The sequence below is a fragment of the Sciurus carolinensis genome, chromosome 2 (genome assembly GCF_902686445.1).
Source record: "Sciurus carolinensis chromosome 2, mSciCar1.2, whole genome shotgun sequence".
NCBI classification, from domain to species: Eukaryota; Metazoa; Chordata; class Mammalia; order Rodentia; family Sciuridae; genus Sciurus; species Sciurus carolinensis.
In genome coordinates, this window is record NC_062214.1 from 49,612,659 (window position 1) to 49,640,346 (window position 27,688).

Consider the following 27,688-nt stretch of genomic DNA (forward strand, 5'->3'; position numbering starts at 1 on the left):
CCCAGGCTTGCAAGATCCACGGGGTCGCATGTCCCGGTTAGAGGCCGAGGTGACGCCGGCAGGGACCAGAGCACGGGAGTACCCGGCTGACTGCCCAGGAAGGGCACCGGCCTCCGTGGTTGGAAGAGACAGTGCTGTGCAGGGTAAACGGCGGGTCGCGGGGGCTGCAGGTGGGCCTTCCCAATGCGGGGCACCTTGGAGGTGGGGGCCTGAGCGGAGCGGGGTCCAGGTTTCGCAGCTCTCACGCACCTGGCAAACTCATGGTTCAGAGCGGCAGCACCTGGAGAGTTGCCTGAGGGCCACTGTCAGCCCCAGGCTCCTCTCCCTCTGCCTTTCTGTCCCGGCTGCATTTGTCCTCTCCGGACGTCTGGACTCCGCTGACCCGTGGGCCTTGTTCAGTGTTGTGGACAACAGGGTAGGGCACATAGCAGGGCTCTCTATCCCCAAGAGGTTGTACCTCCCTGTCTCATTCATTCATTCAGCCAGAAGTGACCCGCCCCCAAGCTCCGTGCCAGGGACAGGGCAGGCAGGCCCTTCTTCCCCTTCTGGATCTCATAGTCCAGTTGGGTCGCCCAGGAAACAGGTAAGGTTCTGTCGTTCAGTCAGTACTGAAGAAAGGACAATTGACTTTGATGGAATGATGACCAGGAAGAGTTGGTAGGTGGTCAGGGTGGTTCAGGGTGGTTCTGCCTGAGCTGACCTGTGGCCATGGATGCTTCAGTTTGAGAGAGGGAATGATCCTGGTTTGGACAGAGCTGGGCACCAGAATAGACTCGTTCAGTGGAAAGCAAAAAAGCAGCCAGGAGAGTGAAAAGGGAAGTACAGCTGAGAAGGGACAAAGAAAGGAGGGTGCACCTGGAAGCTATTAAATGGTTTTAAGAGAAGGGAGAAAGTCTACATTGCTGGGCTGGTCACTGTGGCCACAACCCCTCACCCTGTATATCCATCCGAAGCAGTCAGTCACAGGGAAATGCCTGGCCAGTTCTAAACATCTTTCCAGGCACCTGTATTCTGGGATTATGTGTACTGAGGCACACATCCTACATCATACAGGATACAGAGAAAGTCCCAAACCCTAGCCACCAGTGTGGGAATCTCAAACCTCTGGGACAGAGGTTCCTTGGGGAGAAGTGGATGGTGAATATGATTACAAAGAGAAAAGGCTTTTCCTCAGACCTAGTGTGTAGAGCCATGGAGGGGGAAGAGCAGTGTTTTTCTGGAGGAGGTTTCCCTGTTGGTGTTACCATTGTATTAAAAATGTAATCATTCATGTGCTGGGGTAGAATAGTAGAGTGCTTGCCTAGCATGTACAAGGCCCTGGGTTCGTTCCCAGCACTGAAGGAAAAAAGATAGTCACTCTTGCAAAATCTGACAAGCATAATGCAACAAATCCAAAATCAGTTTTTTGTTCCTCTACTTCTACCTTGGAAGGCATCGGTTGGCTAATTTGGTGTATGTCTCTTTCTCCTAGAGCCTAATATTCAGAACCTAAGAGTTGGACAGCTGTTCGTGTAAGGAAGTCTGGAAGTACCTCCCCTCCCACTGCATCCTGTGAAAAGGAAATAGCAGGTGGTGTTGACAGGGCCTATTCATGCATGGCTTATTGCTGAGAAAATAAGGAGAATGAGTGGTTTGCTGGCGTGCTTTATTATGTCACATTTTTAGCCTGTGCATCAGTCATTTGCAATCGTGTCCTTTATTGGAATATGATTTTGTCAGGTTTAACAAAAACCTGACAAAAACTGGCCAACAGATTAGGCAGCCACCAGTCTACTCAGATGGAGCATGCATTTCCAGCTGCCAACTAGCTATCCCCAGCTCCTAGAAACCTAATCAGGACACAGTAGACTTCTGTCTCTAACACTTGTTATGGTTTGAATATGAGGTATCCTCCCAAAGCTCCTGTGTTAATGAAGGAATGTTCAGAAATGAAATGATTGAGAGCTGTAACCTAATCAGTCCGTCCTTGTTTGAATGGGTGGTAACTGTTGGCAGGCGGGTTATGGCTGAAGGAAGTGGGTCACTGGAGGTATGCCTTAGAAGGTTTCATCTTCCCCACAGCACCTTCTTCTTTTGGGCCCCTGAACAAAGACAATGGAATACCCTTTAGGGTTGGGTTTTTTTTTTAATGGTTAGATAAATTTAATAGCCACCTTTGTCTCATATTTGATAGACCACCTGTTAATCCAGTTGTGTAGAACATGGTACTTAAACTGACTCAGGGCATGATAAAACTTGGTTCTGGGACTGGGATTGTGGCTTACTGGTAGAGCACTTGCCTAGCACATGTGAGGCACCAGGTTCAATCCTCATCACCACATAAAAATAAACAAAATATGTCCATCTACAACTAAAAATATTTTTTAAATATTTTTTTTAAAAACTTGATTCTATACAGGTGTATGTAAAATACTTTCATAGTTCCAAGGTATTAGTATTACTTTTGTATCCTCACTACTCATCCCTAGCAATGACTGCTTCAGAACTTTGTAAATATTAAAGTCAACGTTTAATGATTAACATAAAAACCTGAAACTGGGTTACAATAACCTAACAAAAGGAGGCCTATGAGAGAAGCAGTAGTAGGGTAAGAGCTGAGTGCCTCAGGATGGGCACATCTGATATCAGCTAACATCCCCTAACCTACTATAGGGTCAGTCCCATTTCTGACTGATGTCTTATCATGTCTAACTTGGCATGTGAAAAACCTGGTCACTGCTCCCTACTGCCACATAGACCCTCCCCAAGGATCTGTTCCTTTCTGTGACCACACTTGGGTTCTGGGGCACTGTTAATGCCTCCATCTTTTTCTTATTGCCTCTTCTATTCTAAGCCATCAGCCAACCTCCTTCAGCAGCAGGTGTTGACTGAGCAGCCATTGGACCTTGGCCTTGTGTTGGATATTGAAGGTCCAAGGTAGATGGGCTTGTCACTACTCCCAGAAAAGCACCATCTAACAGAAAGGGGCCTACAAAGGTAACCCTTCATATGATTTACCAAGGAAGTGGAAGTATATAGAACTCCATAGAACCCTAGGGAGGGACCTCAAGTGGCCAGGGTAGCAGTAAATATCACAAGGGTATGGAAAAAGAACCAAAGGAACAGTATGCTGGGAAAAAAAAAAGAACATTTAAATTAGGGAGAATCTCAGTGAGGCATGGCCTGTCACCTTTGTTGAGAATGAGAGGTAACTAAAACTTTAAAAGAGTATGAATTTGATGCAGTGTTCAGGCCCCATCCTCTGTATTCCTCCCTGCCACCACCCCCACTGCCTTTCCTCTTCCAGCCACAGAGCTCATGTATTTTACCAGGCTGGGTTCAACCATTGGAGGAATTTTTTTTTTGTGTGTGGTGCTGGGGATCAAACCCAGGGCCTTGTGCTTGCAAGGCAAGCACTCTATCGACTGAGCTATCTCCCCAGCCCAGATTTTTTTTTAATGTGATAAAATACTCATAAAATTTACCATCTTAGCCATTATTAAGTGTGGCATGAAGTATGTACACATTGTTGTATAGACATCACCACCGTCCATCTTAAAAACTTTTTCATCTGACCCAGTGTATATGGTTATACAAATATGTCTTCAAGATCCCAATTTTAATTTTTTTGGCTACATACTCAGAAGTGGAATTAATGGATCATATGGTAATTGTGTTTTTAATTTTTGGAGGAAACCTCACAGTATTTTCCATAGCAGCTATGCCACTTCACATTCCCAGGGCACAAAGGTTCCAAATTCTCCACATGCTCACCAACACTTGCTATAGTCCCTTTTTGTTGTTGTTTTGTTTTGTTTTGGAGGATTTGGGGGAGAGGTATTTGTTCATTTGTTTTTTGTGGTCCTGGGGATAAAACCCAGGGCTTCATGGATGCTTAGGCAAGTGCTCTACCACTGAGCTATATCCTCAACCCTTTGTTTGTTTTTAGGTACTAGGGAATGAGCCCAGGGACATTTTACCACTGAAATACATTTTTTATTTTGAAATAAAGTCTCACTAAGTTGCAGAGGCTAGCCTGGAACTTGGAATTTTCCTGCCTCAGACTCCTGAATTGCTGGTGTTGCAGGTGTGCATCACTACACCCAGAACCTTTTTTAATAGTAATCATCCCTAATGTATGTGAGGTGATATCTTATTGTTTTGCATTTCTCTAGTGATTGATGATATCGGGCATTTTATCATATGCTTGCTGGCCAATCTGTACCTCTTCTTTGGAGACATCTGTCCACAATTTTTTTTTATTTTGTTTTGCTGCAGTACTGGAGTTCGAATCCAGACCTGTGCATGCCAAGGCAAGTACTCTACCATTAAGATACACCCACAGTCCTTTTTTAAATTTTATTTGGAAACAGGGTCTCACTTTGTTGCCTAGACTGGCCTTGAACTTGCAATCCTCCTGTCTTAGCCTCCCTAGTAGCTGGGATTACAGAATTGTTTCCTTTACTGTGAAGAAGCTGTATAGTTTGGTATAATTTCACTGGATGCTTTTGCATTTATTGCTTGTGTTTTTGGTATCATGTGCCACTATGCCCATCTGTTTGCCCATTTTTTAATCATTACTTTTTTATGATTGTTGATGTCCTATCCATAGCCTATTTGTGTCATGGCAGTGGGGTAAGTTGCAGAGAAGCCAAAGCAAGTGCCCACAAATGACACAAAATCATGAGAAACATGATCTATTGGGGAAAGCTTACAAGAGATCAGTGACTGCTCCAAGAACAGTTCAGTGCTATAAACTGAACAAATAGCAAACCTGTCCCTCAAGGTGCCTTCTTTCCCTCATTTCATTTTGTCCAGTGGTAGCCTACTGGATGTGTGACCCTTATCCTTTCTGTAGCACCTTCAATTCTGCACCAGCCGCCACTGAGAGAGGAGTTTTATGTGGTAGGCTACAGGAGCAGTGACATCATCAGCAGTAAGCTTATTTACTTTGCTTATATGACCAGCATCCCAAGGAGCAACTTCCATGGGGTATGTGCAAAAAAGTGACTTTTCACAGATAACACTAACTTTCTCAGTGTGCTTAAGAAACAGCCGTTTATACCTGGACATTCCAGCCCAGACTTGCTTTCTTTCTCCTCTTAAATTGAGCAGGTTTTGGAAACAGAAAGTGGTTATTCAGGGACTGGGTATTTTGCTGTCCCTCTTTTCTTAAAGGACAATACAATTTTTTAGGAATTCCTTTTATATTTCTATTTATTAATTCCTTATCTGACCAAATATGTTTGGCAGATATTTTCTCCCATTCTTTAGGCTGCCTTTTCATTTTGTTGATTGTTTACTTTACCATGCAGAAGGTGTATGGTTTGATGTAATCCCACTGACTCATTCTTGTTTTTGTTGCTTGCATTTTGGTATCGTATCTACAAAATCATCACCAGGTTCAGTGTCATGAAGTATTCCCTCCTATTCAATCTTTTGAGACGAATTTACGTTAATTTGTCTTTCAATATTTAGAAGAGTCAGCAGTGAAGCTCTCTGGTCCAACACTTTTCACTGTTGGGAGATTTTCGATTATTGATTCAGTGTCCTTACTGTATATAGGTCTTTTCAGATATTCTGTTTCTTCATAATTCATCTTGGCAGGTTGTATGTTCCTAGGAATTTGTTCATTTCATCTAGTTATTCAATTTGAGGGCATATAATTGTTCATAGTACTCTCTTGTAATCATTTTTATTCTGTAAAATTAGTAGTAATGTTCTCTTTTATTTCTGATTTTAGTCAAGTCTTCTCTCTCTGTTCCCTAGTCAATCTAGCTGGTAGGGATAGGGAAGGAGGCTTGTTTCTCAGCACCCACCTGGAGAGCCTTTCTGCAACCCAGAAGGGTGATTTGTCCTGCCTCCTGCCCCATCTTGGGCCTCTTCTTACAGCCAGGGCACAGAAGCAGTGCTTGTCTGTCCTGAGCCCCACGGACCTGAGGGCATCTGGGTATGGCCACAAGCTGGAACCCAAGAAGGAGAAATCAAGGAAGGCCTGCTGCATGCCCTTTCATTCCATTTCTTCCCCACCTAGCAGCCTCAGGGTTGGCATGCAGCTCACATAGGGCTGGCCCCCCTGTACTGTCTCCCTCCCCAGGCAGTGCAGCCACACAGTCCTCACTGTTCCTAGTTCCCTGGGGATATTTCCTTCTGTTTCCCTCTGTAAATTCTGCATTTAGTAGCCTGTCCTGAGCACATTGAATCCCCAATGTCAAAAGGCAGCCTTCCTGTAAGCAGCCCCACCTTACAGATGAGGAGAACAGCACCCCGCCCAAGATAATAGTTTGACATGGTCACATGCTGTGGCAGTTAAAGCACAGACCCAGATCCTGCTTCCAGCCCTCATTTCCCTACCCTCTGCTCCCCCAGTAGCACCACTGCACTCCCCACAGCATACAAGAAAGTGCAGGAATGGCAGACTGATAGATGTTCCCCCAGGGCAGGGGAAACCCTGAGAATCAGTTCCCTCATTTCTTATCCATGGAGGACTCAGGTTTCCACATACTGCCTTGCACCAAGAACTGCTAATAAAACATGAACAAATGGCTTTTCATTTTGGGATGTATTGAACCAAAAATAACAGTGCCAAATTAATTTATTTTGCTACCTGGGTAGAATTTTCATAGGCTTTGAAAGCACACAGACATTACTTCCTCCTTGGCAGGCATGCACTATGCTAATGAAAAGAGCCCTCTGTTGTGAAACTTCCAGAAAAAAGAGCACATTTTTCACACTTGTCTCAGATTCCCTGTAGTTGCCTGAGGGAGAGTTTTTTAAATCTTTGAGAGTTAATGGCTTTAGTGGGAGTATAAGTAGGGATTCAAAGAATGGACAAGGTACTCTTCTCTTACTTGAATGATCTAGGGACTTTGCTTACACATGACTTTTTATTTAAGCAGCAGCATGTCTCAGAGTCATTTGTATAGAGTGACACTTAGAGAGGCCACAGTTGTGATCTGTGCCCAGTTCAGCACTTACAAGGCATACAACCTTGGACAGGTTACCTAGTGTTTATAGTCCTCAGTTCTGGACCACACTTTCCAGAACCATTTCAGGAATCAAATGACTCCTGGGGGTAAAGGCAGACCAGTTTCTTGTTGCACATTTTGTTCCTGGACGGGGGATTTCTAACACATTGAAACCTTGAAACCTGACATGATTTTTCTGCCTCTCCTCCTTTCCTATCAACAGTTGCAGCACAGTCCTTGGCAAACTAAGAAATGAGAAAAATACCAAATCATGGGACCCTGCGGATGACGAAGGTGGCATACCCCCTGGGACTGTGCTTGGGCCTATTCATCTACGTCGTCTACATCAAGTGGCACCGCGCCTCTGCAACCCAGGCCTTTTTTACTGTCGCGGGGGCAGCCTCAGGGGCCCGGTGGGGACAGCAGGCCCGCAGCTCACTGGGATCAGCTACACGTGGTCATGAAGTCTTCTATGGGATCATGTTTGATGCCGGAAGCACTGGCACCCGCGTGCACGTCTTCCAGTTTGCTCAGCCTCCTGGAGGTATCCCGGCTTAACTGTGAGCCTCTTTGGGCCTAGACATGGGATCTGCCTTCTCCCATCTCATGGCAGGGCTCTTGGAATCTCCTCACCTAGAAGACAGTGTGGGCTGGAGCCCCTGCCTTGAACACACATGAGAGCTTATCAAAATGTAGATACTGAGGATATAACTCAGTGATAGAGGACTTGTCTAGTGTGTGCAGAATCCTAAATCTGATCCCTAGCAGCACACATACATACATCCCTCCATCCCAATAATGCAGTTACTAAGAGATGTTGATTCAGGATGTGGACCAAAGCTGGGCCATCTAAATTCCCCAGGAGTCCCCAAGTTACTGTAACAGTAGCAAGTAATGATTACTACTGAAGAGCAGTTGAGATCCTACAGGGCATTTAGTGGCCCATCCTCTCCCCATTTTCACTGACTTGTTGGATAACTGTGACTGTGACTTGGGCCAGAGGTTATATCACAAGAGTTTTAGGCATGAAATAACTCCATATTCAGGCCTATGAGAACCAGGAATCCAGGCAAGTTAAATAAATAGCAAAAACCCAGAACTCAGGCTACCAGAAGCTGCCATAGTGGACTCAGACAGCCAGAAGGGCCATCAGCAGTGAGAAGGAACCTGGAGCCTGAGCCCCTGCCAGTTTTGCCTCCTAGGGTCAGATGAGGGCTGTGTCTTGAAGGCAGGTGACTTCTGTATGGGGACCCTGGTTGCTGCCCAGTTCTTCTCTCTGTTCCTCTCTCATGCCTGTTACCCTGAGATTTACCCTCCTTGGTACATCTCTGACCTGTAGCTAGTGAGCATGTCAAGCCCTCTGCCAGACAGGTGCCTGATCACACATCTGGCTGTCCCTTCTCTCTAGTTCTTGGTGACCGTTTTGGGTAGGCACCATTCTGGCATTTAACTGCTATCTGTTGACACCAGTACCTCTTTCTAAAACTATCGTAGAATAGTTGATCTAATTTTATTATTATTTATTTTTATGTTTGGGCTAAAACTTTGCTTTTTTAAAAAAAAGTTACCTTTATTGAAGATAGTTTATATATAAAAATCCATATCTATTTAAAGTGTTAGTTTTAGTATGGTTAATTCTTGCTGATTCAACAGGGCAAATTGTATTTGTTATATATTTGAAGTATTTCTTCTTGAATACTTTTATACTTATTGTTTTATTTTGTAATTTATTGCTCTAATTAAATATTTAGATACCGTTCCTACCTCCAGAGGTGGTTTTGAAGCTAATTTAAAGGCTGGGTGTGAGGCTCAGTAATAGAGCATTTAACTAACATGTATGAGGTCTTGGTTTGAGGCCACAGGATGCATCTTAACACTTTCCTTTCAAAATTCAGCCTCCTAATAAGGCATGACACTCAATTTCTTTAAAAAACTCTTAAATCTTTAGGACCCTGTCATATATCTATCCCAGCATCAAGGAAGGGATTTTCATATTTATAGGTTGGAATCAATCATGCTGTTCAATCAGGAAGAATTAACTTACAATAACACTTTAAATGGATGTAGGGTTCTGTGAGTGTTTTATGCTCAATAAAGATTGTTGGGTTTATTTGTTTTGTTTTCTTTTTGGTTTTGTTTATTGCAGTGCTGAGTTTCAAACCCAGGGCCTCATTCATGCTAAGCAAGCAATATTCCTCTGAGCTACACCCTCACCCAACTCAAAGTTGCACAAAGTTTGGCCCAAATATTAGGTACCATACTCATACTCTGTTGAACTGAAGTGGCAAAATTTAAACAAGAAAAGAACGGTCACCTACCACTCTAGGATTGGTTTATGTGGTCAGATCAAAAGTCCAGCTAGTCACAGTTGTATATATATATATATATTTATATTCACATGTCTGTCTATATTTATTGTTGTGCCTTTTTAAAAACACTTTCCCCTTAGAAACTCCCACCTTGACCCATGAAACCTTCAAAGCATTGAAGCCCGGTCTTTCTGCTTATGCTGACGACGTTGAAAAGGTAATAATACTCTTTTGTCTATTTGTTCATTAAATGTCTTCTAATTTTGTAATTAGTTAAAGCTAACTCCTTTCCTTTGGATTAGGCAGGCCATCTTCTTAGAGGAAGGCATCTTTGCTGGTGCTGGCAGGGACATTCACTGCCATTGAGAATGGTCAAGTGGAGAAAAGTGTTCAGGTCTTCTTTGGTCCTCCCACCTTACCTGTCAACCTGCAGTCCTGTCAGTCATCCTAAGGTCTTATTGCAGTTCAGAAACACAAGTGCCACAAACTGATAAAAATATTAGTGGGAAGTTTAGTTAAAACTTCTTCACACTAGTCTTGTGAGTTTTGTATATTTCTTTTTTTTTTTTTTTTCTTTTAATGATACTGGGAATTGAAGCCAGAGTCTCTTCACATGCTAGGCAAGTGCTCTACCACTGAGCTACACCCCCAATCCTAACATTCTTTTGAACTGTTGTTTTAGTCAGTGTTTCCTACCTTCAATCAAAGAAATCCTATATTTAATTAAAAAACAAATAGAAATTTGTGATTTGAAAATAACAATGAGGTTAAAACCTGATTAAATTAGATATCTTTAGAAAAAACTCAGGATTTTAAAAATCTTAACCTTGTGGGTAGGTAACATACATTCAATGAGACAGATGTCTAAGCTCCCCAGGTGACAGCAAGGATTCCTCCACACTGCCCTCAGAATCACACCCCTGCTGTATCATGTAGCCTTTAAGATCTGGTTTTTGTACACTTGTTCTTTTCCTTTTTTTTATTTTACATACACAATAGAGTAGCAAAGTCTGTCACCTAACACATGTTTCATAATCCCAACATGAATTCTTAGTTGTGATTTCTGGGTGAAAGGAATGTGAGTGTCCCCCTTGGACAAATATTGTCATTTGACCCCTGTGGCAGTGTACCTATGACATACTCAGCTATACTTTCTCAAATTGCCTCCCACCCCACACCTTTTCTGACCTAGTACCTCAGACAACCTTTGGGTCTTGAACATCCTGGTGTGACATGGTTCCTCAGTGTAGTGTGTTATTCATGGCACTTAGTTCTATAAGGAACCCTAGAATTTTCTGATCCTCACACCCTCATGATGTTCAGAGAAGTCAGGTCATCTGAGGTTTCCTGATAAGGTTAGTGACAGGGCTGGTCATACTCAGAGGGCTTAGAAGTTACTCTAAGGATTGAGCTTAGCCTCATGACTTCTGACCCACTGTCATCCTGCCACATTACATGCCAAGGAAATTACTCTATGGTCTCTTGGACTCTGTGTCCCCACACATTGCCAGTAGTACTTGGGTCATTGTCCCCTCCTGATTTTGAAAATTTAAAAAATATATATGTTTATATATCCAAAAAGGGGCAAGTAGCACTATGTGTTGGATACAACAGGCCCTGCTTTGCTTTTACAATGTCCACAGAGTGCTCAGGGAATTCAAGAACTGCTGGATGTTGCTAAACAAGAGATTCCATTTGACTTCTGGAAGGTCACCCCTCTGGTCCTCAAGGCCACAGCTGGTTTGCGCCTGTTACCAGGAGAAAAGGCCCAGAAGTTATTACAAAAGGTGAGCTTAGCCATTTCCCTCTCTGGTTTTATCTAATGATTGCTAAAAATGCTATTCCTATAACCAGTGTTGAACAGACAGATTACATAGAAGTGTCCTGAGGAGGGAACCTTCAGCCTCACCTTTAGGTGTCTTTTGCATGACATTTAAGTCTGTGTTTGTTTTCTAGAGTAGATCTGTGTTTTATAAGAAAACACAGCTTTATTTTAAAAGTACACTGCTTTTGAAGTCCATCCCCTACCCAGAGATTGGCTGAGTCGAAGGGTTGTGGGAACTGAACTTTTGACATCTCAACCCAAACTTACTGTGCTTATTTTGTCTGGTGACAGAGTCCTACTCTTGGTCTGATGCCCTGACATGACTGTTTAAGAGACCCTTAGCCTCTTCTCCAGTCCCAGCACTCAAGGCTCCTGTGTCCCTAGCTGCCTGGCACTCTGCTCTGAGGCTGGGAATGACTCTTCCCATCTACTGAGTTTGGGAAACTGCTTTAGGCAAAATGATCCCCCTCAACCTCTATAACGTTCCTACACTATTTACCTGAGAGGTTATGACACAGTGTACATCTGTCAGGGTCACTCAAAAAGTAGAACTGTGGTACCTCAGTGAGTTTGGGGTATGCAGATCTGTATACTAAGACTTTCTAGAAAACAGAAGGAAATATACCAAAATGCTCATGGCCTCTGCCTCCCATCTGCTGGGCTGGCTCCCTGGAGCAGTGCCCTCTAGACTATATAAGTGGTCCTCAGGATTGAGCTCTGCCTTGTAGGACTTCACACCCTTCATCTCACATCCCAAAACTGGGCAGCATTTTGGGGCCCTGCAGGCTCAGTGTGCAACAGCTCACCCACATCCCATCCATTGCCCCAGATCTCTTCCAGTCCAAACTGTCCTAAGACATTTCACCAGGGCAGCATGTGTGTTAGCTACCCTGGAAAGGAGATTAAGTGAGGAAAGCCCTCACCGAAGATAGAAGATGCCTAAAGAGAAATGGAAGCTTTGCTCTTATTCAGACTCCTCAGTGTTTGATTCCTGCCTGCTGAACATATGACACACCTGGCAACCACTGACTACATTCTAAATGATGAAGGAATGTCTCTCTTTACATCTAGGTGAAAGAGGTATTTAAGGCATCACCCTTCCTGGTAGGGGACGACTGTGTTTCCATCATGAACGGAACAGACGAAGGTAGAGTCTCCAAAAGCACCTTCAGACAGTAATGCTGTCACAGTGAGAGGGCTCTGTGCTGTGTTGCTATTGGGAATTCCACACATGGGAGCTTTCTCCTTGGTCAGGCACAGGGGTGGAAAATAATTAAGGTTAGGGTCCCAATCACAGTTTAAATATGCCAGATGGTCTTTGCGGGGGGCCAGTGTGTCTCTCTTTCTTTCTCTTTCTCTCTCTTTCTCTCTCTCTCTCTCTCTCTCTCTCTCTCTCTCTCTCACACACACACACACACACACACACACACAGTGAATTTATATGGGTTATATGGAAGTGGAAGGGACATTTGGTTCTTTCCCTGCCTCTTCTAAAAGAGGAAGCTGGTAATGAAGAGTAGGAAAGAGGCATGGCTTTTGGTAAAGTGTTCTGGGTTTCAGTGTGGCATCTTCTAGAATAGCCTACCAGAAGCTGCTGGATCTGCTTATGAATGAATAATGCTCCTCTCTGTGGATGGTCTGAAGGCTGAGAGCATTGAGGCAGTGGGCACTTGGTGCTCCTGAAATCTGAAAACCGACATGTAGCAGTCCTGGGTGTTTTATTAACAGCGTCTCAAGCGATTACAGTGCTGCCTCTGCCACTCTTTTGTAGGCGTATCAGCATGGATCACTGTCAACTTCCTAACAGGTGTGTGTTTACTTCAATGGGGAAGGCTAATGGTTCACAGTCACATGTAAAGGTAGACTTGATGGCCTTGCTGGAGAGCAGGGGCCTTGTTTCTATGATCCCTTGGGTTTCACAACAACCTAAATTTCAGGTAGGCTATAGGGGTGTCTGCCTGGCTCCATGGGCAGCTGTGCACTCACAGGGGTGCATGCTGGAAGAGCACCTCTACCTGGGCTGTTTCTCCCATCCATGGTCCCTGCCTGTTTCTTGCCAAACATCTACCAGGGTCCCTGTCCTCTCTTTTATGAGAGAAGTAGTGAGTAAATCAGCCAAGTTTCTAAGTGTTCAATGTAACACAAATGCTAATCACCCTATACAAAAACATCTATTCTTGGAAATGGAGAAAAAGAGGTCATTTTTCACAGGTTATTCTAAGTGTGAGTCCCTGCAGTAGAATTATGGAAAATGGCCATGTGTCTGATGTAGGTATGAGAAAGAGGTTTCCTGGCAGAATTTGTTCTTTTCAGGGGTTAGGGGAGGAGATATGAGGGGATAGATCAGGAATGTTCACTTCATGTCTTTTGGGGAGCAGAAATGGAGATGGGTCTAATGGGCCAGGGAGAGGGTTGGGATCCTTACAGGATCTATTGTCCTGTTCTATTGTCTAAGAAGTCAGCATCTCCCTGGGAGGTAAGGTAACAGCCTGCTTCCTGGTGGATGCAGCCAGGCTGCAGTCTCTCCAGACAGATAGTATCAGTCTTTCATCATTCACATTAAAGCCAAAGCTGAGCCAGGCACCTAAATTGCTGAACCAGCCTCAGCAATTTAGTGAGGCCTTGTACAACTTAGCGAGACCCCATCTCAATATAGAAAATAAAGGGGACTGGGATGTGGTTCTGTGGTTGAATACCCCTAGGTTCAATCCCTGGTACCAAAAAAAAAAAGAAAAAGCCAAAGCTGGTAGAGCCTTGATCTTATCCCTTAAACATGTAGTACCCCTTTTCAGGGGAGATTTTTAATTAGTCGCATTAATTTCTCTATCTTGTTTTCCTTTCTGCTCAAGGGTTCAGCCTGTAATCACTTTGTTCTCTCTACTGTGGTCATCTGCTTACTAACTTGACAGTGCTATGTCTTCACCCACTGTTATATAGGCAGTTTGAAAACCCCAGGAAGGAGCAGTGTGGGCATGCTGGACTTGGGCGGAGGATCCACTCAGATCACCTTCCTTCCACAAGTCGAGGTAACCAACTCTGCCTGCCTCGTGTCCCCCAGGAGGCAGGTCATGGGCTGCCCAGGGAAGGCCCATTGGCTGATAGAAGTCACTCTACACCTCCAAGCCCTGGACCAGTGCCCCCACAGATAATACTTCTTATATGAATTTTAACTCAGTCTAAAAAACAAAACCAAAATAGAAATTCCATCTTCAGTGGGGTGATAAATTAGATCATTAGTCAGAAACCTTTGGATTAGAGAAAATGAAGTCAGTGGCTCCCATCCCCTTCAGGGTCCCAAGAAAGGAGCAAGAGCAGACAGTATATATTCTGACTCATAGGAGGGGAGAGAGCTCCACCCTTGTCAAGACAGATGTTCTTGAGATTAAAATGCTTCCAGTTAATACCATCTGCTGTTTTGAAATAGCTCCCTCCTAACCATGCCTGCAATCCCAGCAACCTGGGAGGCTGAGGCAGGAGGATCACAAGTTTGAGGCCAGCCTTAGCTTCTCAGTGAGTTCCTGTCTCAAAATACAAAGGTCAAAGGTCTTCTATTCCTTTATTGTTTTTTTAAATTGGTGCTTTATAGATATACATACAAGTGGGATTCATTGTGGTATATTCATATACATACATAGCATAATTTAGTCAATTTCATTCTGCAGTTCCTCCCTCTACTCCCCTTTCATCCCTCCCCTCTCTATCTCCTCCCTTAACTCCACTGGTCTCTCTTCTATTTTCATGGGACTCCCCTCAACTTTTCCCCCCTTATTTTGCTCTAGCTTCCACATGTGAGAGACCTTGACTTTATGTGTCTAGCTTATTTCACTTAGCATGATATTCTCTAGCTCTAATGATCATGTCAAAATGAACCCCAAAATTATGTATAATTGTAACACACTAATAAAAACAAAAAAAAAAAATTTAAAAGGACTGGGGATGTAACTCAGTAATTAAGTGCCCTGGGTTCAATCCCTTGTACTGCAAAAAAAAAAAAAAAAAGAAAAGAAAGAAAGAAGAAAAAAACAAAGAAACACTCCCAACCCACCCATTTTCCTATTATGTTTAGTTTCCAATGGAATAGAGTAATAGAGTAATGAAGTTTACATATCCTAATTGTCTTGGTTGGGCCATATTTTTCAGAATGGGTAAAACTACTCAGAAGGAAAAATAAAGCATTCTGGATGCTTTATTTTGTGTTACTTGCTCCTTATTCTTTCACAGTATAGGACTTAATGAAAATCTCATGTAACTGACTCCATCTGAATGTCCCTGTTCTTCCAAATGAATTGAAGGAATGGAGACAGTCTTCTTAAAGACGAGGGGAAACATAGTCTCTCTTATGTTCCTCCCCAGGGCACCCTTCAGGCCTCCCCACCTGGCCATCTGACAGCACTGCAGATGTTTAACAGGACCTATAAGCTCTATTCCCACAGGTAGGTTTATTGGAGTTGGGGGCACAGGCAGGCAGCTCTGTTGGCATTGCACATTCCCTGGTTGCCTCCCACTCCTGCCTCATGGAGTAGCCAAATCCCAGCAGTGATGCCAGTTCCCAGAATCCCTCTTGCTACCTTCACCTGAACTCTCCTTATCCTGCCTGCTCCTCCCTGTCTAACTTCATCATTTTTAAATTTATCTGCAGTAAAATCACATTCTTCTATTGGGCTTATTCTGTCCTGCTTTGGAGAAGGCTTGCAAAAGACTGAGGAGAGCCCAGGGACTATGCAGGAATTTCCTGAGCCACCTATTTGTAATGTGGCATGTTCAGTAGTTTCTTGTGCTTTGTGAAAACTAGAGTTGAATCTGTCTTATTCACTGCAGTGTCCACATGAGCTATATTATAGGACCTCATTTGTTGAATTAATTAGCCAAATCCCTAAACTCAGCAAAAGGCTTATAAAAGAAGCAAAGGAGCCCACTAAATGCTTTGCCACAAGTTCTACCTTTCCCACCTATGTTGGACCCAGATGGGTGGATGCATTGCAGGCCAGCCTTACCCAGGGCACTATTTCCACAGCTACCTGGGACTGGGATTGATGTCAGCACGACTGGCGATCTTAGGCGGTGTGGAAGGAAAACCTGGTAAGTGGAACATGTTGCTCAAGTCTCCTTATCTGTTGCTATAGCATGCTGGCCACTGGCCACCAGCCAAGGTCTGGAGTTATTGCTGGCCTAGGAAGGACAGGCCTCAGATCTTGTCCATGATGTCCTGATGGGAATGAAGGAGGACATGTTTTACCTGTGCACATCTGTTGCTATGTTTTGTTTCATTTTTGTGGTACTAGGGATCAAACCCAAGGCATCATACATGCTATGCAAGAACCCTGCCATTGAACTACATCCTAGGCCTAAGTCATGTTTTTATGAGACATTAGTGAAACCATTTCTGAAACACAGATTCTAGGAACCCAAATAACTGTGTGTTCCTCACCTACATTTAGAGTCAACAACTTTCTGTTGCTGTGACAAAATACTTAAGATAAACAACTTATAAGGAGGAAGGATTTACTTTGGCTCATGGTTTCAGAGGTCCATGTACAGTTAGACCAGTTGCCTTTGGGCCTGTGGTAAGGTAACAGTCATGTATGAGTACATGGCAGAGGTTACCTCATGGCAGCTGGGAGGCATAAAGAGAGACAGGAAGGGGCTTGGGCCTAACAGCCCCTTCAAGAACTGTCTCCCAATGACCTAACTTTCTTCCAGTAGGCCCCACCTCCTAAAGGTTCCACCACCTCTCAATAGCATCACAGCCTTGGGATCAAACCTTTAGCACTTGAGCCTTTGGGGCACACTTATCCAAACCAGAGGAACTTGTTTTTATGGATTCGAAGAGATTATCTGGTTTTTCAGACAGTGTAGGACAGGCCACGAGAATGCTTGAAAATGCTTGAGCATTTTCCATCAGGGGAAACTTTTCTCATTCACAGTGATTCCCACTCTGCTTTCTGAACGATCATTAAAAATTAACTTGGGGGGCTGGGGAGATAGCTCAGTTGGTAGAGTGCTTTCCTCTCAAGTACAAAGCCCTGGGTTCAATCCCCAGCACCACAAAAAAATAAATAAATAAATAGGGGCTGGGGACATAGCTCAGTCGGTAGAGTGCTTGCCTTGTAAGCACAAGGCCCTGGGTTCGATCCCCAGCACCCAAAATAAATAAACAAACAAACAAACAAACTTGGCCCTATCCTGTAGACACAGTGCCAGGTCATTAAAAGAAGCATCTTATCCCAGGTCTTCACTGCTCCTTCCAGTGGGCCTTGAGTTCAGTTCTTAGAGATAATTGTAACCCATTTTTGGCTACCTTGAGGCTAGCATCAGCCTGGCTTTCCTGGCAGCACTGACAGTGACCAGATGTATGTGTGTGTGTGAGGCACTCTGTCCAAAGCCCATGTTGTTCCCCAACCATGAGGCCACACTCTGCCCTTCATTGGCCCAGCACTTCTGCCACTTCTTCAAGGGCCCAGTTATTCTGCCAGGTTAGGAATATTCAACCAGAATTGTCATTTTCCTATGTAATCCTGTTCCAGGTTGAGTCTTTCAAATCTTGGTGTGTATTCTCAGTAGTATCCCCTTTGTTGTAAACCAAAAATATGCCCATGTCTCAGAAACATTTGCAGCCCTAACTCCATGACCAGGAACACCTGTTATTTAGCTTACAAGGAGAAGGCAGGTACCATTTGCCCCCTATGGTTAACTGTGGAGCCATAGCCCAGCCTCTGTCCTCTTCCCACTCATCACAGCAGCAGGAGGGTCTCACCATCTTTATAATGTAACAGATCATCCCAGACAGTGGTAAACAACAAATGCTGGGACTAGGGGTACATCTCAGGGATGGAGTGCTTGCCTGGCATGCATAAGGCATTAGGTTTGATCCCAAGTGCCTCAAGAAAGAAAAACGGGCTGGGGAGATAGCTCAGTCGGTAGACTGCTTGCCTTGTAAGCACAAGGCCCTGGGTTTGAACCCCAGCACCCCCCCAAAAAAAAAGAAAGAAAAACAGCAAATAGCAGACATTTCATTATGTGTTTCGTGATTCCACAGGGCTCTGCCACATGGTGCCTTGACTAGGGTCCCAGAGTCTTGTGTGGCTGTTATAGGGGAAGCTCAGACTGGCATTTTGTGCCATGTCACTCCTTTGTGTGACTTTGCCCCCAGCAGACTAGCCAGGGTTGCTTACATGGCACCTCCAAAAAAGGAGGACCACCCTGAAGTCACATACCAGCACTTCCTACCATGGCCAGAATCCAGGAAGCGGACAAGAGACAAGACCCTCTCAGTGGAGAGCACCTTGCTATCTGTGAGGGTTGGCAGTGTAGTGGCAGCCTTGAACACCAGACACCAGCTGCTTTGGCTAGTTGTGGGTCCTGGCTTTTGTGCTGCAGAGCAGTACCAATTCAATTCATGACATGGTGACTTCTGGTGGTACTTGTCCTGGTTTTGTCACTAACTTGCCAGTTACAGCCTCAGTCATCTCTAAAATTGGGTAATGATGGCTCCCCTCCCAACAGAGTTGTATGACAACTGACTGAATTCCAGTGTGTGGAACCCTGAAGTCCCCAAGGGATGGCAAATAGTCATGAAGCAATCATGTTTCCAGGGCAAGTGAAGTTTGTTGCAGCTACTGTGATGGAGGAGGGTTTTTCTGTCCAGCTCACCTGGAACGTCTCCAGGAATCAGGTCTCCTCTGGCAGGAAGCACTGCAGTGCCTTGAATACCAGCCTACAGTATTCTCTGTTTTAATTCTCCTCCCCAGACTTGTAAGACCCTGGTTTGATGGTGCTGTGCCTTTTTCTTTTTTTCTTTTTTTTTCTTTCATTTTTATCTCTTTATTTCAGTTAAGGATGGAAAAGAGTTGGTCAGCCCCTGTCTATCTCCAGGTTTCAAAGGAGAATGGGAACATGCTGAAATAACATACAGGATTTCAGGACAGAAGGCAGGTATGGTGTGTTAGTTATTCGTCAGTGGCTCATGAGGTTCACTGGCAGCCCGCCCATCCCCTGTACCTTTTCCAAATACCTCTGAGAAGGAGAAGACTGGCACAGACAAGCCCACACTGGCCCTGGAAACACATGCAACTCTGGGAACCCTCAACCAGGCCTCCAGAGGCCTTTGTCAGAGCTTGGGAACTGCTGCATTGCCTCCCCCTGCAGGGTCTCTGCACAAGGCTTCCTTGTCTGTCCCCAGTGCTTCTTTCCAAAGAGCCCAATTTCCTCTCAGGCCTCCAATGAGGAAGGACTAAATGCCTCGAGTTCCAAAACAAATGGTTCTATTTGGGCTGCCGGCCCAGAAGTCCTGTGCTGGGTCAGTTTAGTACATAGAAGAATTTAGGCTTCTCCTCTGGCAAAGGTTACTTCTTACCACCTGCTCTGGGTATGGGAACCTGGCTGCCCTGCTGAGTGAGCCTCACAAGACTTGCCCTCTCAACCCCAGTGGTCTGTATTGCTCTGTACTTTTGGAATGTCTTCTGTGAAAATATTAAACTATTGTTCCAAGACTGGACATGTGGCACAAGGCATGTCCACCTTTGGTAACCATGCAGGTCACTCTGACTCAGTGGTCCACTGTGCATGTTCTGAGAACCAGGTCTCTCTGTAGGCACCCACCACACAACAGGACAGTCCCCCCAGGGGAATTCTGGCAGTAAAACATGAAAAATCACTTTGAAGAAAAATAAAACAAGGAAATGAGAGTGCAAAGAGATAGATTGCAGCCTTTACTAGGACAGACAAGGAAGACTTCACAGGGTGATTTGAGCCAAAACGCGAAGACATGGAAATGAGCCACCCAGATCTAAATCAGGACTTCTCCAGGCCAGGGGAAAGCACGAGCAAAAGCCCTGAGGTAGCTTCTTTATTTAGTGAACAAGGAGGCAGTAGTATGACTAGTCTGAGGAGGGACAATGGGAGGAAAATGAGGTCTCAAGGTCAAAAGTATGGCTCTGTGTCCTGTTGGGAACACTGGAAAAGACAGAGGTTGGTTGAAGCCGGGTCAAGGTATGGAATGTTGACCTACCTAATGAGATGTGTCCATGGCTGTCAGTTGACCTCCAGAGTCTGTTAATCTCTGGGACCCTGTGTTGTAGTTCTCTATCTAACTGTGTGAACTTAGCAAGTGACCCACAGGGCCTCAGTCTCCCGACCCTGTGATACAGGGAGGGAACACTTCTGAGGCAACTGCTGACCTGTAGTTCAGTGCTGGCTGGCAGACAGTGAGTGCAGGGTGACTGATACCTGCTGGCTGGTGAGGATGGCTGCACAGGACCCAGCTGGAGACAATCAGAGTCAGAGTACAGAAACCATCTGCTTCAAAGCTGGGGCTCTACTCTCTCTGGCCCCTTTGTACTTGGGGGCTTCCTTTCTTGCTGATCTGAAACAGCATGGTTGCTATTGCTTTGTGCAGTAAGCAGCCCCTGACTTGGGATCTGCAGGGGCTTCTGGTACCAGTTGAAGTCACTAAGAAAGGCCCATAGGGGCCACATATGGCCTGAGTGCCCAGGGCTCTTCAACTACTGGACGTATGCTTTTCCTTTCCCTGCAGGGAGCCTCCATGAATTGTGTGCCAGTCGAGTGTCAGAAGTTCTTCGAAATAAAGTGCACAGAACAAAAGAGGTGGAGCATGTGGACTTTTATGCTTTTTCCTACTATTATGACCTCGCAGCCAGTGTTGGTCTAATAGGTAAGGGTAGAGGCTGACTGGGCATTTTGGGTTTCCTGGGCAGAGGGCCTGTGATAGGCGAATAATTGCATTTCTATGTTGGAAGTAGACTTAGGAAGGCAGGATTGTGGGGAGTTGTCTTGTCATTAGGATAGGAAATACTGAGCTCTCTTTTTATAGATAAATTAGTTCCTTAAATCTGTTAGTTCATGCACAGACAGTTACATACTGTTGATTTAGATTCCTGCTGGAGGGCAGGTCTTACCCTGAACTGACTCATATTATTTAACTGCCTCAAACTCATGGTATCCTGCCTGGGCCCTGTGGCTGTAGCTCAGAAACTGTCTGTGTGGATGGGTGGCTGCATGCTCTCTCCCCACCACAGGAGGGATCAGCCCCATAATATGGATTTCCCTCTAGTTTGTCCTCCCTCATCCAGGGAACAAGGTCAGGGCAAAGCCAGATGTTGGAGTTTGCTGGAGCTCTCAGTGGCCAGATTATATAAACACTCCATGAGAGGGTTGCAAAGTCACTTTAGTGGCTGGAGACCAGAATTTTTCTTAATGAAATTAACTGATAATATCAACATGCATTGCCTGGGGTAAGAATAAGAACCCCAATTAGCACTTTAAATTAAAAAATTCCCAGAAAAAACTAATGCTGTCACTGTTCCGTTCCCTGGAAACTGGGACCACCCATAGTATTTACAGTGGCTCTGCTGCCCCATAACAGGACTGAGTATGGAAGGCACCAGCCAGGATGGGTAGTCAAGGTGGCAGGCGACCTCTTCCCAAGACTGATTGGCCTGCCAGGCCTGAGGAGCTAAAGTGGTGCATTGTCCTGATTGCACCAGAGTTGTGAACATTGCAGGGCCCACATACCCCAGCTTGGTCTAGCAGCCTGTTGGGGGCCCCACAGCCTAGCCACAGGCTGTCCTTACCAGGAGGTCAACATCTTCCCTGGGGTAACCTCAGGAGATGTGGAGCTATTCAAAAAAGCAAATCCACCTGCCTGTTGTGGTCATGCTTGGCTCTGACAGAGCAGTATGAATCATATTTGGAACTCAGACTACTCTTTGCTGGGCACAGTGGTGCAAAACTGTAATTCTAACAGTTCAGGTGACTGAGGCAGAAGGATGGATCACAAGTTTAAAGCCAACCTCCTCAGCACGTTATCTAGGCTGTAAGCAACTTAGCAATACCCTGTCTCAAAACAAAAAATAAAAAGGGCTGGGAATGTAATTCAGTGGTAAAGTGTCACCCTTGTTCAATACCTAGTACAAAACAAAACACCTCAGACAACGCTTAATGGTTACATTTGGGGGAGCAGTACTGGGGATTGAACTCAGGGGCACTCGGCTACTAAATCACATCCCCAGCCCTATTTTGTATTTTATTTAGAGACAGGATCTCACTGAGTTGCTTAATACCTCACTATTGCTGAGGCAGACTTTGAACTCGTGATCCTCCTGCTTCAGCCTCCCAAGCTGCTGGGATTACAGGTGTGCACCATCGTACCTGGCCAATGGTGACATCTTAACAGTGATATTTGCTGACTTATTGAACACCCACAGTCAGGAGCCACTCCATCCACAGAGCCCTGTGAAGGCTCTGCCCATCTTCTCCAAGACCCAGCAGATTATTCCTCACTTTCTTTTATAGAACTCTTTTTATACATGCAGTTGGGAAATTGATATTAAAATACTATTGCTGAATTCAGTGCCACAACTTCAAGCAGCTTTTCTACTTCTGTACTTTTACTTTTCCTAACCTGTGAGTTTGCACAGTCTGTACAGTCCAGAGATCCTGATAAGGTTCTTCTAGGGGAACATTGCAGGATTGAGGTGTGATGATCCTCAAAAGCTCCCCTATCTGTGATCCTGTGGGGAACACCTGCCCCAATTTGGTCTAACTGTGCCACCTTAGAGGCCACAAATGGGCTGGAGTGTAGCTCAATGGTGGAGCACTTGCCTAGAATGTGCAAGGCCCTGGATTTCATCCCCATCACTGCAGTAAAGAGAAATCATGACCCATGAGTGTGGGTGGCTATATAGAACCAGGGGAGGCTATTGTCTGCAACTTTGTGCCTTGGATTTCCTGAGCTGGGTCCCTGGGCATCAGCCTCAAGCCTCAGCAGCATGATGTGCTTCTGTGGTCCTCCTGGAGACTGGGTGCCTGTCTCATCCCACAGATGCGGAGAAGGGAGGCAGCCTCGTGGTCGGGGACTTTGAGATAGCAGCCAAGTACGGTGAGTGTCATGGTACTTGCTGGGGTGAGAGAGGCTGAGAAAGTAGAGGGGCAGAACCTGAAGAGGTGGGGGACAAACAGCCTACAGTGCTTGTGACATGAAGTGGCCCCAGAATTCCTGGGTTTTGATTCTGATTTTGCCAACCAGGTGAGTGTTCAGAGATATGCAAGTGCAGAATTCCAAGTGCACTGGGGTTACCATGTGGGGCCTGCATTCCATGTCTGCCTTTTTAATAGTGACCACAGGCAGAGGCCTCAGTGTCCTAGCTGTGAAAGGGCTACAGTCCAGTGCACTGTTATCAGGCTATAAGTAATAGACTCCCTCATTTCGTTCTTTCTGACACCTTTTCACTGCTACCCAAGTTACCCCAAGAGTGATTTCCCCTGAGATGTCCCAGCAATTTCGTGATTGATTGTAATATGACCCTGAAGAAGTTGGGTTGTGGGTGTGAAGTCGGGTTGTGTTCCCTTCCCCCTCTTCCTGTATCTTATCTAAGTCACACTCACCCCAACAGCCAGGGAATGAGTGTGTATGAAGTGTTAGTGTTGATATTCTCTTTTGGTTGCTGCTTCCAATTGCTGATCAAGAGCTACATTTTAGACTTTTTCCATAAAAAGTTCTCCCTTCTCCCTACCACCCAATGACTTTTTTAAAGCTTTCATGTCACTTTTGGGTTTGACCCCCTGGACACTGGGTATCTTGGTGAATTTGCCCTTCTTCCTCAAGAGCAAGAGTGAGTTATTTTTGAGTTGGCTATTCTGTCATTTTCATCCCCTGAAAAGCACAAGTTTTATGCAGGTAGACACCTGGAAGAGGTGTCCAGGATCACAGGTGCAAAGATGTGGCCTGGGAGATGGTGACTTTCCATTGTGACCCCAAGACAAGGTGTGCAGGTCTCTGTTGGTCCTGGAGTCCAGACTAGGTAGAGGCTGGGACTGGCCTCATGGCCTGCCTCTTGAGTTGCTCTGGACATTTCACCTTTCCATGCCAAGCTGGAAAGGAGTAAGGATCTGGGTGGGTGCTCAGAGTGGGTGGAGTTGGGGTCCATACCACACACTCTCTCCCAAGGAGGGAATTGTCTGAACCTAACTGGGAACTGGCCATCTCCCTCCAGTATGTCGGACTCTAGAGACCCAGCCACACAGCAGCCCCTTCGTGTGCATGGATCTTACCTATATTACCTTGCTGCTCCAGGAGTTTGGCTTTCCCAGGGATAAAGTGCTGAAGGTAGGGACTCACCTTTTGGGCACCCCTGTCCCAATTATGTGGTGTGGTACTTGTCCCCTACCCAGTCCTTGACTTTCAAGGAATAGCCCCAACTTCCAGCTCCAGTCTGGGCTGCCTTAGTCCACAGATGTGCTCAACCTTTCCCATCTCAAGGAGTGTGATGTTCCTCTCTTCTTCTCCCTTTGTCTTTTCAAGCTGACTCGGAAAATCGACAATGTGGAGACCAGCTGGGCTCTAGGGGCCATTTTTCACTACATCGACTCCCTGAACAGAGAGAAGAGTCCAGCCTTGTAGTAGCACAGCCCCACTCCCCACTCTGGCCAGTATTCCTGGCTCCCATCTCACAGACCCCTCCATCCTGGACATGATTTTATCCTTGAGGAGCCACCATGCTGACTGATACCCCTCCTCCTGCAGCCCTCAGAGTGCCACCTACCTGTGCATCAGCCTCTGCTACTTGAGAGTGGGAACCTGGCCTAGAACAGGGCCCTGCCAGTGCCTCCTCTCTGCCTGGTATCCAGGTGGTCTGTGAGCCAGACAGGGACAAGGGCACATAAGACCTGTGTCCTCCTCTCCATCTCTGGGGCTGTGGCTGCTCTTGTCTCCCTCCCTGTGATCTGAATCTTGCTTTAGCTCCTGGGCCTTGTTGTTCCCTCCCTGAGGGCAGACATCCACCTTTCCCAGAGAGTTTGGGGAGGTTAGACAAGCTGTCCTATCTGCTCTAGGGGAGCCAAACAAGAACCAGTGTGACCTCCAGGACAGCAGGTCTCTTGCGTGTTTCTCTCTTCATTGGGGGTGAGCACATGACATCACCCAGTGGTCTGCTCCCTCAAATCTTGGATGGTGTGGGGCTAACTGATGGGGGATGCTATGGGTAGGAAGAGGGAGGGGTATCCCATGTGCCCAGCTTTGCTGATAAAGTCTGCCACGGCCATGAGCGTAGCTGGGTGTGACCTGCTGTAAGAACATTTGTGGCCCTGCTGCTGGAGCCTTACCTGTCGTGTGAATGCTGAGTGCTTGTGTACAAACTATGTCTGAGCCGCTTTTATGAACACCAGCTCTGTGTTCCAGTGAATGTATTGCTGCTATGAGCCATTTGCAGACAAGCAGGGCAGGGTAAGAAGATGTAGTCCCAGAACCACACTCTTGCAGCCCTTGTGCTGTCTTGGACCACAGCCCCATTCTCTGTGGTGACACCTGCCCTCCTCAATGGGCCTGTGTCTTAGGTGACACTTGGGCATGGCTTGGGTCCCAGTACCCATGTCCACCATGGTTCCTTCAGTGAATGTGCAGTACATGGAATAAAAATCTGTGTTCCGCTCCAAATAAAAGGTTTACAAGGTTTTCTCCTATGATTCTTCTTGGTGAGCAAAACGTTCGTTCACCCAGCAACTGAGATCTCTGTTAACTAAAGTTTAAAAACCTGCCAAAGTGGAGTGACAGAGATAGTGTCTTACTTTCCACAACAGCAGATGGCCACCTGGAGGCAGGACTGATTCAGGTCTGGCCAGGGGGCTCTCTCCCTCCCAGCAGTTTTCTGAGAGCAAAGTTCCTCCTCTTCTGGGACAGTGACCCACAGTCTGAGCAGGGAAGGCTCTGGGCACTTCAGCTCCTCTGGCAAGTGCTAGGACCCACGTCACCCTGTGCTTCACAAAGATCTGTCTTCATTCTGGTACAATCCCAAAGGAGTTGCATGCCAGGGAGAGAACCACAGCTCCCCAGTCTGCCTGACTATGATGGGGTGACAGGTCTCCTCTTGGGCCTCCCCGGGGCTGCATTTGCTGAACAAGCCATGTGGCAAAGCCCTGTGCAGAAGAGGAAAGGGCTCTGTAAGCCACAAGGGAAATTTCACTCCTCACCTCCCAGAGCCAGAACTGCAGTGGGCCATGGCAGAAGAGGGACCAGTGAAAAACTTGGGTGATATTTGGGTGGGACACTAGAAAAAGGCTGGGCTCCCACCCAGCAGAGTGTGGTATGTGGGACTCCAACTCGAAAGGCAGAAGGGAGACCCCAGGACATGAACAAAACCAGAGCCAGCTGTCCTCTACCCTTTGGTCTCCTCAAAATTATTTCTTAGGGAAGAGGACTGGCCAATTTTGGTGATACAGGCCAGAAAAGACAAAGCAGGAAAGATGATCCCCAACATTGGGGCCAGTGCCAGTAAGTTTTCACTGAGGGCATAAAAAAACCTGCCCTTCCCCCTGCCCTGCCCCCGCAAATTGCACAGCCTCTGCTTTGGCAGGTTCCTACCAGCCCCTTTTCCTTCCATAATATCTAATGGTCTAAATATTTAAAGAATTCTGAAGGTAAAGCATCAAAGATGCATGAAGGTAAAGCAAAAATTGATTTGGTTCATTTAAAGATTAGTGATCTCACTCCTGAAAAAGGGTAAACAACTGGACGTTTCCCAGGAGAATAACAAATAAATCATGGAATATTTTTGGACCCAGCAAAATATGCAAGTCATTTCACTTGAGTGTCTTTTGTGATAATAAAGTAGGCTCTTGTTTTCTAAAAATAGTTACGTATGTATCATGACAAAAACCAACCAGTGAGAGTTTGTGCACATTGTATGCTTAGACAGGTCTGCCTGGTGCACCCACACATCTGCTGTCCACGTGCCTTGTACTGCTTTGTTCTCTCTTGAACTGGCAGCTCAGGCACATTCATCACATACCAGCTTGCCTTGGTCCTGCAATGGCTGGTGGCATTCCTGTGTCTGGATAACAGAACCTCACAGCATCAAGTTGTTTCCAGTCCCACATCCATACATGAGCCATTCTGACATTGCCAGATCCAAGGTCATGAGCATTTTAATTAGTAGTAGACATCAACATATTCCCTTGAATCCCATCTGCAAGCATTGGTGCCACCTTCTGCACACCTTCACAACACAGCTACTGCCCAGTGGTTTGATCTCTGCCATTAGGTCAATAAAAAATGGTGATTGGTAGTTTTAATATGCATCATTCAGGGCTGGGCATATGGCTCAGTTGGTAGAGTGCTTGCCTTGCATGCAGAAGGCCCTGGGTTCAATCCCCAGCACCACACACACACACACAAAAAAAGCATGGATATAATTTTTATTATTTATTTATTTGGCAATATTAGGGATTGAACCCAGGGGTGTTTTACCACTGAGCTACATCTCCAGCCCTTTTTATTTTTTATCTTGAGACAGGGTCTCACTAAGTTGCAGAGGCTGACCTTGAACTTGCAAATCTCTTCTCTCAGACATGGAGAGAGACTAGGCATGCCTGCACCACCACGACCACATTATTTCAACTTGTATATCTAAGAGCCAGTTGTTTCCTTTTCTGTGAAGCATCTCTTTGTGTCCCTTTCCCATTTTTCTAAAAGATTGTGGCCATTTTCTTACTGACTTTAGATCCCTATATATTTAAAGGAAAGTAACCCATTGTGATGGAATGCATTCACATTTTTTTTCCTACTTCATTTTTTTTTTAACTTTATGGTATTTTTT

At 45.6% G+C, this 27,688-nt stretch overlaps 1 protein-coding gene across 6 annotated transcripts; it reads left to right on the plus strand.

Moving 5' to 3' along the window:
- Entpd6 (ectonucleoside triphosphate diphosphohydrolase 6) lies at positions 1 to 26,649 on the plus strand. 6 transcript variants are annotated; one of them, XM_047540570.1, is made up of 16 exons: positions 1 to 170; positions 1,472 to 1,569; positions 4,258 to 4,292; positions 7,171 to 7,491; positions 9,397 to 9,473; positions 10,900 to 11,043; positions 12,153 to 12,228; positions 12,853 to 12,888; positions 14,019 to 14,107; positions 15,435 to 15,514; positions 16,096 to 16,160; positions 18,912 to 19,013; positions 20,614 to 20,751; positions 22,921 to 22,977; positions 24,092 to 24,204; positions 24,400 to 26,649. In XM_047540570.1, the coding sequence occupies exons 4-16, from the start codon at positions 7,200 to 7,202 to the stop codon at positions 24,496 to 24,498; spliced, it is 1,368 nt and encodes a 455-aa protein (XP_047396526.1). In that variant the 5' UTR covers positions 1 to 170; positions 1,472 to 1,569; positions 4,258 to 4,292; positions 7,171 to 7,199; the 3' UTR covers positions 24,499 to 26,649. The 6 variants fall into 6 exon arrangements, with proteins under 6 accessions (XP_047396526.1, XP_047396524.1, XP_047396522.1 ...); XM_047540568.1 differs by having other exon boundaries at positions 1 to 143; positions 4,155 to 4,292; XM_047540566.1 differs by having other exon boundaries at positions 1 to 143.
- The last annotated feature ends 1,039 nt before the right edge of the window (positions 26,650 to 27,688 follow it).

Bases quoted from the DNA above. Each gene is read 5' to 3' on its own strand.
- Entpd6 (XM_047540570.1), top strand. From the start codon at position 7,200: ATGAGAAAAATACCAAATCATGGGACCCTGCGGATGACGAAGGTGGCA. The intron at 19,014-20,613 runs GTATGGTGTGTT...CTTTCCCTGCAG, and splicing joins GATTTCAGGACAGAAGGCAG to GGAGCCTCCATGAATTGTGT. The intron at 22,978-24,091 runs GTGAGTGTCATG...ATCTCCCTCCAG, and splicing joins TGAGATAGCAGCCAAGTACG to TATGTCGGACTCTAGAGACC.